Genomic DNA, 13,117 nt, shown 5'->3' on the forward strand with positions numbered 1-13,117 from the left:
AGGAAATGTTCAGTTTGCATTAGCAGAAACTTAAAGGAGACCTATTAAACTGCTTTTCCAGTCCCATATTGTTGTTCTGCGACTCCTGTATAGCAGCTTTGCATGATTCAAAGTTAAAAAAAAATGGTTTTGTCTTATACTGGCTCTTTATGTAGGTCTTCATTTCTCTGTCTGAAACAAGCTGTAGATGCTCCTGTCTCTTTAAGGCCCTCTTCTCAAAGCCCACTGTCTTCTGATTGGCCAAGACCTGAAGCATGTTACCAGGGCTGTTTCTCACTGAGATCGCCAAGTTTGGACTTCTGTACTTTAAAGCTCGGACTTGGCAAGTTCGGCTCGGGAGTACAAACTCCCAGGAACGGGAGCACGCAGCCAGTCATTCAGCAATTGGAACGGACTTGATGACGGCTGGACCCGTTAGCAGGCGGGACCTCACATCTCCAAAAAGCAATTCTTTAAATCAGGTCTGTCTTGAGAAATAAACTGCATATTTGGAGTTTAAACAACTATATTCCCGCATAAAAAACTCTTAAAACTACTATATGTGACACAATAACAGCAAGATTATAACTTAGAGTTGTGAGTTTTCTCCTCCAACATTTCTGCTTTTTGGCGGCGAAATGCATTCTGAATGCATTCAAGAACAGAAGTACAGACAAGTACGCAGATTGAGAAACAGGAGGAAATCTGAGGTTTTTGCTCACAGGGATTTCTTTTAAATACTTTAAACTCTGGCCATGTTTAACATGAACATCCAACATTGTAACATTGCAGATAAGTCATAAAATGTGGACAAGCATAATAGGTCTCCTTTAATACAGCATTTTTGTCGCAGCTTAAACTGCATGATAAAGCTGTTGTTCTCTTGCACTTGAAGCCAAAGTGATTGCGAGTTTTTCCTTGCACTTTATTTTTACTCAGTAACAGATGTTATTAAAAATATAGCGAAGTACAATACTTTAAACAAAACATATTTAAGTAAAAGTAAAATTACAGATTAAAAAAACTACTTTAAAAAGTACAAGTAACAATTACTCACGTACAAAAGTACATAATTTGACACTTTCCACCTCTGAGCTGCACCAATTAATATTTCCATATTGATATACACAGTGTAATGTAAGGTGTTATTTATAGTGATGAACACACAGAGAATCATCACCCGACTCTGCAGTTCCACTCAGCTCTATGGGTTAGTGTTTCAGTGTCATTCAGCTCACTTGGTTTTTTTTTTTCCCCTCAGCCCACAACTTTACTGCTTGATTCAGTCTCATCACTCTCATCAACCTCCTTTAGAGCAGCAGCAGGCAGCTGTTTTCTGTGAAAAAGCTCTGATTAACCCACTGAACACTTCCTACTTGGCAGACGCAGTAAAAGACTAGCTAAAGAGCAGATACTTCCCTCAGGAGTTGGTAGAGACCAAAACTGAGCTAAAAGGAGAGTTAATACTGGACTTCAATTCATCATCAGGTGACCAGAAACACGATTCCAAATAAATGCTAATGTTGCTCTGTGTCTGCTGGATGTGTAAATAGGCAAAATATTAGCCGTAACACTATCAAGTGATACTGTGTCGATGTTCTGCTGCCTCCAAGTGGCCCAAACATACCAACCCAGTCACGTCTGCGACCAGGTTTTGTTCCATTAAGGCCCTTTCACATAGTAAGTGACTTGAACTGTGCTTGCTGCTAGGTTCAGCACAAAAGTTCAACTATTTTGAAATTTGACCATGGCGTGCACGCAAGCTCGCCAAGAGGTGCGCTGCGCTTTGCTCGATTCAGCAACAAACCACCCTGGCGCGGCGCAAGCCATTGAAAATAATGTGTTTCATAGCGCAGCAGTGCGGTAGTCTGTCTGAAAGGCCTATTATATTATTTATATTATATTACATCCTCTGCACAGCGTCGTACACCACAGGAAGTGTAGAGTTTTGCCAGCCTGATTATGTTGACTTGCTCAGATTTGTTGATTTGGTCATATTTCTTTAAATTTTCTTTTTTTGTCTGCTTTAGAGCCGCTTCTGGCAGACACATCTGGTGGAATCACAAGAATTTTCTAGAATGGCCACGATCAGCGTGACGCAGTCGTGTCAGGTGGAATCAAGCAGTAAAGGTCTGAGAGTCTGAAAAAATATGTTTCACTAATAAAATCTTTACAAATACAGAGCAGTGCCCTAACTCCCACTTTTGAAATGCTTAGTTTTTACAGTTAGAACGTTTGGGTTTCTGTCTTGCAGCTTTAAAAGACATCCTTGATTGTTAGTTGTATGAATTTGACTTGTGTTAAGTGCAGATCAGTTCAGTGTGCTCGTCCAAAGACATTCAGGTTTTTTGGCACTGATGGACAAACACTTGTGCTGTTGGTTTTGGTTTAGGACAGTCAACTGAACATCTCCACAACATGCAATTCTACCACGCAATCTACAAACCACAACAGAATAGTGATATTTTGTGCCAAAGGTTTGGTCATACAATAACACCAGCTTGTGGTCCACTTCACACATAAAATGACAGATTCTTCACTGTACTTGGTTTGCCATAATGTCTTGATCATGCCTTCCTTCATTTTTGGGGCAGACACAGCTCAGAGTCCCTGCTGTGTTGCTCTGTTGCACTGAAATGAGTAGATTATAAAAGACAGACCCGTGACTCTGAAAGAAAGTCTCTGTCTGTTTCTGTAGCAGGCTGGCCGGTTGCCTGGTTACTGCTCACTGATGTGTGTAAGCCCTATACAGTAATTACCCAGGTATCATAGCACCGCTGCAGAAAAGTGACGAGGCACTGCCCTCCCTCCCACCTGCCCCCACCCCAACCCCATAACCAAGATAAGAGAGAGCTGACTGATTTGATTTTAACCCCCAACTGTTCGGATCTTTCTTTTTCTCTTTTAAAAATGACGATTAACACAATTGTAAAGATAACGACTGACCTGACAAGGGAAATTTGAAAATGTTAGATAAAAAACACATTTGTGGTCCTCTGTCCGCCTGAAGCCCAGCACTAATAGAGTCACGGTGAGTCGGTCTATTCCCGCCGGAGGTGGCCGCTCTTAAAATGCATGCACTCACAGTCCTGTTAACAGCTTTAGATAAAAAAGTGCCTCTCCAATGATAATATATTGAATGTTGTGTCAATAAGTGATATCGGTGTGTATTTGTGTGTAGCTCCCCCTTGGTACACTAAACATTATACAACCTGGCTCTCATTACTCTACTCTTCTCTTTAATAGCCTGCTTGCTCTATTCTAGGAAATGTGCTGGATGGTAACAGGGAGGAACGTGCTTAGATGTACAATCAGCTAGTGACTCAGGTTCATCACACACAGACATGCACTGCTTTTTTCTCTCTCTCTCTCTTTCCATCTTCACTTCTTCTCTCTCAGTCCTCAGACCTATCATTTCTTCTTTCAACCCATTCCTCCCCGACTGTTTCTGCATTTCCTCCCTGTTTCTACCTTCGTTTAATTTGCTGAATCTTTTTCACTCCTCCTATCTCCACTTTGATCTGAGCTTTCCACCACAGGCTTGTGGTATATAGTATGGCAAAGAGCAGATACGAACGTATGCACGGACAGGTCTAACTGATCCAGTGTGCCGTCACGCGCAGGATGGATCACACACACCCACTCAGATGAAAAAAAGAGTGATACCCTCACACAAGCTGTGAGCTGCCCTCATTTTTTTCTGTGTTTGCCAGAGCAGCACCTCCTCTCCTTATTCAGGTGAAGGAGCAGAGCATAAGTCAAACAGAGAAAATCATCCCCGGGGCCAGCGTGCAGTCTACTGCAATAAAAAGTCATTTCTACTCAGGCCAGGAGACAGTTTGAAGGAGGTGGGGATGGATGAGAGGTGGCATGTTCCCTGTCAGCACAAGGGTGCATGACTTTCCTATCACCTCCTTGGCTGAGTTTTTAATCAACAAGACTAAACGCCTAAAGCTCTGCTGGCAGCTCCTACAGTCTGGAGATTAAACCTAAATCAAACACAAAAGTGTTGGATGGAAGAATATTAATGATTTTGTTATTCTTACAGACTTATCAGCAGTGGATTTAAAATATTAAGTTTATCCTGAGGACAGGACTAAACGTAGTGGTGTCTGTAAACTGATTACAGTAAACAGGCTGGGTAAATCTCATGTCAACGGACCTGTTAAAGTTGATACTGTGTCCAGAAGGTGGAGCTGGGGGAAAGATCTGGAAAGGTCCAAAATTGAGAGAGTTGATCCTCTGAGAAGGATTAATGTTCTTAATGAATTACATGGCAATCTGCCTTTTAATGTCTGCAGCAAATTTACTGAAAAGCTCTGAAAAGTGAGCGGACGGGACCGTCTTCACTATTCTGAGCCCTGCTGCTAGTGGGGAAGGAATGGATAAGCAATAACAAGACAGGGAGAAAACGTGAAGGGCATTTCATTTAGATACCTTGCGTTTTATATAAATGCAAATTAATTTATCCAAATGTGAAACACAGGAAATGTATTTCAGTCAGACCACTGAGAATCTATCATGACTGAAACGCAGTCTTGTTTCTAGCCCTGTTGCTCGTGCATGTTAATGTCAGTCAGTTGATTGACTTTGGTCCAGACTGAAATACCTTTTCAGCTAGTGGATGGATTTGTGTGATTGACATTCAGAGGAAATATGGCTCCCAGAGGATGAAGATGCCTTTGGTGATCCTCTGACTTTTCATCTAGCACCAAAATGAGGTTCACATTTGTAGTTCTGAGTGAACTGAACTATTAGATGGATTGAAATTTGGTCCCCTTCAGGATGAAATTTTCATCTAGCACCATCCTCGGGTCAACATGTTATTTTTAACATTTAGCATATGACAGAATACATGCAAATCAGCATGTTAACAATGTTAGCATTGTGTTACCATTGTGCACCACTTGTACAAGTAGAGACCTGGTAGCATGGCTGTAGACTTATATTGCTGTATTACTATAAACTAACCTTCTGCATGTGTTTAGAGCTTTAAACATGGACCTGTCACATGCTGTGGATCCTAATGTGCAGTCGGCCAAGCTGAGAATGCAAAAAACCCTCCAATGATGTAAAAAGCTGCAGGCTGCTATCAATACAGCACAAGTACATCCGACCTGTGGTTCTCCCAGCAGAGCCTGTTGACTTTTCTTTATAAGGCCCCCGGGGAGTCTGCAGCTAAATGAGGATCAGCTTAATTCACTTGGTTGCTCCTGGTTAGTAATATACTGTATAAGACATATGTTTCACTCTAACCACTAACTCCTCTGCCTTACAGTGTCAATAGTCAATGCTACAACAATAACTGTGACAAAAGGCTGTCCGGATGGGGGTTCCTGGAACAAAATACATACCTGCAGTAGCCTGTGAGGCAGAGAGAAGTTAAAACAACTCAATCTATCTCCCACCAAAAAGGTAACTCGCACCAAAGGGAGGTTTAATTAAACAGAAGGTTATCCTGGTGGACAATAAGAAAGAAAAACAGTTTTTCCTGGAACAGTGTGCAGACCACACAGTTAATCTAACATGCAGATGATCAATATGACCCAGATTCTGCCTCAGCATCAGCAGAGGCCCACCGTACAGTGAGATACAGTAGGACTTTACAGTGTGTTTTACAGTCTGAGACTTAGAACAAGCATCCCTTAGGAGCTTGTTAAGACAGCACAAACATACAAATGTTTTCTCTATGAACGTCCTGAATAAACCTCTCCACACTGCATTATCCCCCTTTTCACTGCAGCCTCGCTATTTCTCTGTTTGTGCTGTTATTTTCAGCCTTTTCTCTGGAGGCATGAGGTGTGTGTGTGTGTGTGTGTGTGGGTGTGTGTGTGGTGATGTTTTTGTCTGTGTTTATGCTATCTGAATAGAACAGAGAGAAAATACGAGCAGGCTGATGCTAATAGTAATAGAGATGGACTCAGGAGAGGAAGAATCTGGACAGGGAATGTTGGATTTAACACAAACACACACACACACACACACACAAAAGACCAAACAATGATAGGCTGACAGGAAGACACACAGCGCAAAAAAACAATTATTCACACACACTTATGCATACAGAATCTCTCTCTCTACCTCCCTCAGTCTCCAACAGCTATTCTCTTCATCTCTCTCTCTCTGTCTCTCTCCATCACTCAGAGATCTGTGTGAATCTACTTTGGACTCTGGCTCCATCTAGTGAGCAAACATCTTCATCAGACACTCAAGTACTGCCGTGTGGTTGAGGATATATCCAGGCATAGAGCAGGGCTATGACTCCATGTTTCCACTTGCTTTACCTGATTGGATCTTTTGTCAATTCTATCATTATAAAAATAAAAAGACAAAAAAACCGACCTGTGTGGAGGTTCTGGACCTTTAATTTTATTCTTACAGCGGTTTTAACACTTTGCAGCTGTAAGTTGAAAGAACATTGTTGCACCCAACTAATTAGGACAGAACGAAGACAAAGTTTTTTCCTAAACACACAAATGTCCCCTACAATTATCTTGTATTGATTGCAACTCTTACTTCCTTCCCTAGGTATTTACCCCATTGAATAGTGATATGAACTATGAGCTCTTACTAGTATTTATTGCTGCTCTTACTAGTATATATTGTCAGTTGTAGATCTGTATTTGATGCTCTGTTGATGCTTGTATGTTGTTCCTCAAATGTAAGTCGCTTTGGATAAAAGCGTCTGCCAAATGAGTAAATGTAAAGATTAAGATCAATCAAAAGTTAATGTACCTTAATTAGAAGCAACAAAAAAAATATTCTTTAAAACACAAAAGTGTGCATTCACTTTTTTCATCATAAGGGTTAATGTATCTACGTACAAAGTAAATTCAACCAGAAAAATATTAAGGTGTGGGAAGAACTTGGAGAATCTGGCCTTATGCGTCATTTACGTTTACATTTTAAGATTTGTCAGGTAAATCAATTTCAGTTTATAATTACATTTAAATTTACTAATAATGCATTTAATAATAAATAGCCATAATTGCAATAGAGTGTCCTGTTTTGTTATAAACAAACTTCTCTATGTCCCTCCAAAATGCAGATGAGGTGGGACAATGACGATGATAAGGTGCCAATAATATCTATGTCAATAAATCTGGGAATGCTGGGGTGAAACTACAATGTTCCGAACATGGACACATCATGTTGATGCTGCAAGGAATTGTGGTACACCATTATCTCCTTTCCTTTGGTACCCTATCCTTAAGGAGATAAGAAAGGAGACATTGAAGCACCTTTCCTTAGCATTTAGAGATTTCGACCAGCTCTTATCACGGCTGCCACTTTGATATTTCCGGGTCATTTCACTCAGTTAGGAACCTTCCTAAATGACTATTTGACCTAGAACTTTTTCCACAGTGGAAAATTTAATTCTGCTGCTAACATGTCCTCATTTAATATTCATATCTTCCTACATTATGTGGCTGCACAGAACACGAAGTCCTAAAGTGATTCACTAAACTGAGTAAAGCCAGTGATACAGTGTGCCTGACACCTAAACAGCTCTGAATAAAATAAAAGCCAGAAACACAGATTTCCCCACGTTTGATGTAGTATTTTATATTATGTCCTGTTGTGCTGCGTGTGATATATGTGGAGAGATGACTATCAGTGTGAAACAGTTGAACATCCCTCCTTTAACTAGGGCACCTATGTACTGGGTTGTCATGTCATTATACTATTGTAGGTTCCAGTAGTTGTAATGCAGAACACCGAAGGGTTTTGTAGGTAGTGCACCCAGAGCACAGTGGTTTACAGTGAACAAAAAATAAGTATTCACAGTATTTATACAGCCAAAACTGATCAAATAGAAAGATCCTCAATCAGATCCTGTAACAATCCTGCAGACTGGCTCTGGAAGTCCTCATTCTGACAAATGGACTGTTCCTTATAGGCTGGTTGTGCTTTTACTGTTCTGATATGAGACAAGCCAAGTCTTGTTTTATAATAAGTCATAACAAAACAATTACAGCAGAATACCACTGATGTACTGCAAAACACAGCACAGATGGCCTACTGTTCTATGTAGATACAGACTGTGTGGGATCATGCACATGTGTGAGTGTCTTTGTGTGTGTGTGTGTGTGTGTGTGTGTGTGTGAGAATTACCTCAACAGCCACTGTCCAAAGGAGCTGTGTCTCTGAGCTGGGGAAGAAAGCCTTGACTTGTGGAGACATGCCGATCAGTGCACAGTTGGTCACAACGGCTATCACACTCATGGCCTCAAATGCGAGCTGGACACAGTGAGACAGCAACATTCAGTAAGTTGTTTCCAAAAATTCAAACCTGGCACTGTTTATATATACACATATGTTAAAAAAAGCATGTTCAAAATAAGACTGTTCTCATTTCAGACGGAAGGGAACTATGGCAACAAGAGAAAATATGGCTGTCTGTTATTGGTCTTAAGCTGTTCAATAACATTGCTTTGGTGTGCACTTACAATAAAGAACATCAGGTCACGTGTTTAGCCATTCCTTTCCTATAAATAACCTGCCTCCTTTCTGTCATGAAAAATCAGCAAAATCCATAAAATTTGCTGAACCAAACTGACACAGTAGATCACAAACAAGCTAGCAGCGCGTGTGTCTCACCTGCCAGACTCCTATGTTTGCTGCCGGGTCAGAGAAGGGTCGTTTGAAGACGCGACACATTTTGAAAGCATCAGAGTAAACCTCTGTGATGTTGTTCAAAACCACCAGGACAGCAGCCAGAGGGTAGACGCAGGAGAACAGGCTGACGTAACCAAACAGCAGGAACAGCTCCAGGTAGTCATCGAATGTACCCTGAGAGAGGGAGAAGGCAGACAGACATATGGCTGTGCACACACACGCAAATGCATTATTGCATAGCAAAATAATGAAATCGAGGTTTTTATCTAAATGGGAGTGAAAAGACCTTGTGCACCTACCAGGTACGTGCTCATGTCGGCCTCCAGCCGGACCTGATCGGCCAGAGGAAGCTCTTGGTCCTCCAGAGTTCTTCCCTTCCGGATTTTGTGGATCATCTTCTTGTTGCGTCTCCTCTGGAGCCAGTAGGGCAGGAAGGCCTCCATGAACTGATTCAAGATCTGACTGGTGATCAACAAGGTGGCCAGACTCTGGATACAGACAAGAACACAGGGAGAAGAACAGAAGATGAAAACAGAAACAAAATGCAAAGAAGGATAATGGAATAAAAGAATAAAGCATGCGAAGGAAGAAGAAACCGAAGAAAAAAACAAAAGGAAAAGAGAAGGAAATAAGGAAGTTATGAAACCAGAAAGTGATAAAAGAAGGATGGAGGGAAGGTAAGCCTACCTGTCTGAGGAGCACCATGTCCTGCATGACAAAGGCGATGTAGAACAGCGAGGCAAAACAGTTGAAGAAGTTGAACTATGGGATAAAGAGTTAAGACAGAGATGATAAGCGGGCTGTTGGCAAGAAAAGCTGCTCTCTTATCACTGAAGGACAAAACTGCCAATGTTGAGAATGTGTGATTTATACTCACTACTAACACTTTGAGGACCAAGTGATTCTGATATGAAGACTCTAGCCTGTGATTTTCTACACGCACAGAGAGGGAAAACACATTTGGAGCATGTCAGTAACACAAATGAACTGCAGAGATCCTTTTCAGTCGCATTACATTTCCTCACTCGCGCGATACAGCAACACATTCAAGCCTACAGCCTGTCACAGGCAATCTCCCCATCCGCATTTTAGTTTGTGTTGCCTGACATCCAAAACGAAACAGGAAAATATCAAAATGTTTCCTTATGTCAAGTTTATGGGTGTGTTACAATAATGTCATTTTAACAATGGAGAGTCCAGTCAGTGACCAATAGGTTATCTGCGGGGTGCATCTGTAAACTTGTAAACTGTCCCTTAGTGTCACCGGTGTGTGGATGTAAGTTTAATCTAAGTCAAATCAGCTAAGATTGGGTCCCAGAAATAAATGCTTATTGCAACTGTACCAAATCGACATGATACTTGCAAATCAATTATCATTGCTTTGATCTAGGGCTGCAAGTAAACAGTACTGTTGATACATGTTTAATGTATTAACCCTTATTATATCACGTTTCCACAAATTGCAAAAATGCCCACCACAAATTCATATTCAGATTTCTTGTTTTGTCCAACCAACAGTCCAAACCCAAAAATATATACTTTACTATAATGATGAAGGCGAGTCCTTCTCACATTTAAGAAGACTGCTGTTGATGGACTTTCTGTTGGATAATAGACTATTTGTTTCAGATTTGGTACCGTACACAAAACACTACTACTCACCCCACTCAGTGAGGAACTCAGCCGCGTATCTGTAGATGAGGTTCATAATCTCTATGACCACGGCGTAGATAATACTGGGGATGAAGAGCATTATTCCTGTCCAGAATGTGGGGTCCTCGTCGTGGACTGACAGCGCCCATCCCTCCATCTGAAAGTACATCATCATGACATAGAGGGACAAGTAGAGGCAGAGCAGGACGAAGGGCAGGGACACAAGGTAGATGCGCAGCTGCCTTTTGGAGTTGGGGTAGAGAGGCTCCTCGCGGCCCGTCACAGGGTTGAACCCGAGGACGCCATGGAAACCAGGCCGAGGTTCTTCAAAGGCCTTCTTTCTGCTCAGCGTGCCCCATCTGTAGGCCAGCGAGGCGCTGCAACGCTTCCATAACTGGCGGAGGAAAGGTTCAGCTAATCAGTTACTGAGCTTTCACAAGATTCATTCAAGCTTTAATATATTATACGCATGGGATTCATCTGGCTGCATTTAAAAAAATAATTTTAATAGTCCAATTTCCTCTCTTTAAGCCCCTAAGGTTCCACTTCAGGTGAATAGGGCGACTCTGGTTTATAAGTAGGTACAATCACTGTCCATACCTCCAGAATAACAGTGCACCAGACCACGTTGAACACAGCAAAGACCACATATTTGTCGTAGTCCTCCCAGTCAAACAGATAGTAAGGCGCTCCAATGAGAGCCATAGGCACCAGCGCAAAGGTAAAGTACTCCAGGAAGCCAAAGTAGAGGGCCTGACCCTCACCGTAGTAGTGTCTGATGTCATCTGAGGATAGAGAATGGAGAGGAAGTGGTGGGGAGTATCATTGATGAGAACTTGCAATCAAAAATATGACAGAGGAATAGTATTGTACAGTGAAGAAGAAAAACACAAATCCAGAAAGGTTGAGAACCACTCTGAGCGGGAAAGCAAATTGAGCACCATGATCATCATTGTGAAGGCAGAGGTATTAAAGAATATGGAAGGAGCAATAATGATAGGTGCAACGAAAAAAACAGAACAGATTCCCTCTGTACATCAAAGCAACTGCTCATCCTGGATAACCTGGATCTTGTGCGTGTATGTCACAAGGTTTTAACAAAGACAATGAGTGACTTGTTACTTCTTCCACTTACCGAGAGGCTGCAGGGACAGCTTCACCTTTTTGTACCAAGAGAAAGACAGTCTCTTTAGTTCCTCCTTTTCATGGAGAGGAAACATCTGGATCAGGATCCCTTTAGACTGCAGTCTGCGAACTAATATGTAAATTAAAAAACAGCACATTACTTCCTGTGTTGTCATTTTTCTCTATATTTTTCTGCAGTCAATTCACTTCGGTGCAAGTATCGTACCATACTTATCTGCTTTAACAATGCAGGTCATGAAGAATAATAATGTTGTGTATATGTAGGTAGTTGGGTAGTAGAAGTTAGAATCATTTGGAAGATGTTTCACTGACTTTTGAGTTAAAAAACATCCCCCACCCTCATCACTTTTGAACTCACTTTCCCAGCCAAATAAACATGCAGCTTAATTTTCTAAAACAAGGACAGGCAAACAATAGCTGGGAGCCAGCCCATTGTACACAGTGCTCCGTCTATGGCAGTAATTCCTATTGTCTAATACAGAGTGACTAAATACAAGTACATGAAAGCTCTATCATTTCATCTGCCATTTCTTGAGTGCATCATTTGTCGAAAATGATTACATTCTGCTTTAACGCGGGTTTGTCAAACACAGGCGCTGAATAGAGGCACCCTATCTCCACCGCAAGTTCATTGCTTCCTTATCTCGCTTTGGGAATATTTCACCGCATTTGCATATTTATTGTTTCCATACTGCAGCCGCAGAGAGAGGGAGAGAGACAAAGGGAGAGAGGGAGGTACAGAGGCAGTGGTGGGGGAGACGGGCTGTGTTCAGTCAGAGGTGGAGGCTGCCATCTTTTTCATGCAACTTTAATATTTCACTACTACTAAGATACTTGACCTTATACTGGAGGTAGAGTTAAAATGTGCCACAAAAGCTGCTGAAATCTTCAGTCACGAGCTCAAACTAAATAAATAAATAATCTGCTACAGAAAGAGGAAAACATTTTCGGTCAAATTCAGTATTCAGTAATTGGTTGACAATTTTATAATGTATACAATAATTGTCAGTAATTACTTAAGGGATTCATTTAGCGCAGCATTATAGCATTATTTTCATTCTCAGTTAATCTGTGAATTATTATCCTAATAACAATTCATCACTTAGTCTACAGAATGTCAGGACAATTGTGAAAAATGGCTGTTACAAGTTCCCAGAGTGCCAAGTAACATCTTTAAATTGCTTGTTTAGTCCCACAAACACACAAAAACACAAAGACATTCAATTTCTTTAAATTACAATTCTAAATTAAACTATTTAGGGCAGTAAGGAAATCTCCAATCATGGTTTATGTAGCTTATATACTGTGAAAAATCAATTAAGAAACTGTTTTTAGACAAAATAACCAGATGGAAATGTCTGCTTTTGTGTAATCCATTGAGATCAATAGCTGATAAGTCAAGAAGCATTACTAAACTGATCCGCCTATTCGAATTTCAAACAGAAAGACACTCACTGATAGATTTCCCGGGGTAGAGCTTGACCTGGGAGTGTCCGGGTACATGAGTCTCATCTTTGGCTCTTAATGTGTCCAGCTCATGTTTAATGATGTACTGACACTCGGCCATACTGAGGAAGTCATCCCCATCCCCTGGAGACACGGAGCAGATCAGACACAAACAGCAAACACACAGCCACCGTGACATTCGCAACAAAGGCGTGTTAAACAGACGTACTGCTACAGCTCAGAGGACGGCAGCGAGGCCGGCATTTCAAGCTGC

The 13,117-nt window shown here is 41.3% G+C and overlaps 1 protein-coding gene across 1 annotated transcript in view; it reads right to left on the reverse strand.

The window, feature by feature from the left end:
- The window catches only part of LOC123967241 (anoctamin-10-like), a 34,909-nt gene extending 21,808 nt beyond the window's left edge, over positions 1-13,101 (reverse strand). Inside the window, exons 1-9 of the mRNA XM_046043298.1 lie at positions 12,853-13,101; positions 11,387-11,506; positions 10,852-11,036; positions 10,261-10,645; positions 9,476-9,531; positions 9,286-9,360; positions 8,898-9,086; positions 8,581-8,772; positions 8,095-8,220 (exon numbers count right to left, since the gene is read on the reverse strand). Of these exons, the coding sequence (XP_045899254.1) occupies positions 8,095-8,220; positions 8,581-8,772; positions 8,898-9,086; positions 9,286-9,360; positions 9,476-9,531; positions 10,261-10,645; positions 10,852-11,036; positions 11,387-11,506; positions 12,853-13,042 (1,518 nt within the window). The 5' untranslated portion in view covers positions 13,043-13,101. The remainder of the gene's footprint in view (positions 1-8,094; positions 8,221-8,580; positions 8,773-8,897; positions 9,087-9,285; positions 9,361-9,475; positions 9,532-10,260; positions 10,646-10,851; positions 11,037-11,386; positions 11,507-12,852) is intronic.
- Positions 13,102-13,117: the final 16 nt, after the last annotated feature.

Source organism: Micropterus dolomieu, unplaced genomic scaffold (genome assembly GCF_021292245.1).
Source record: "Micropterus dolomieu isolate WLL.071019.BEF.003 ecotype Adirondacks unplaced genomic scaffold, ASM2129224v1 scaffold_178, whole genome shotgun sequence".
Classification (NCBI taxonomy): Eukaryota; Metazoa; Chordata; class Actinopteri; order Centrarchiformes; family Centrarchidae; genus Micropterus; species Micropterus dolomieu.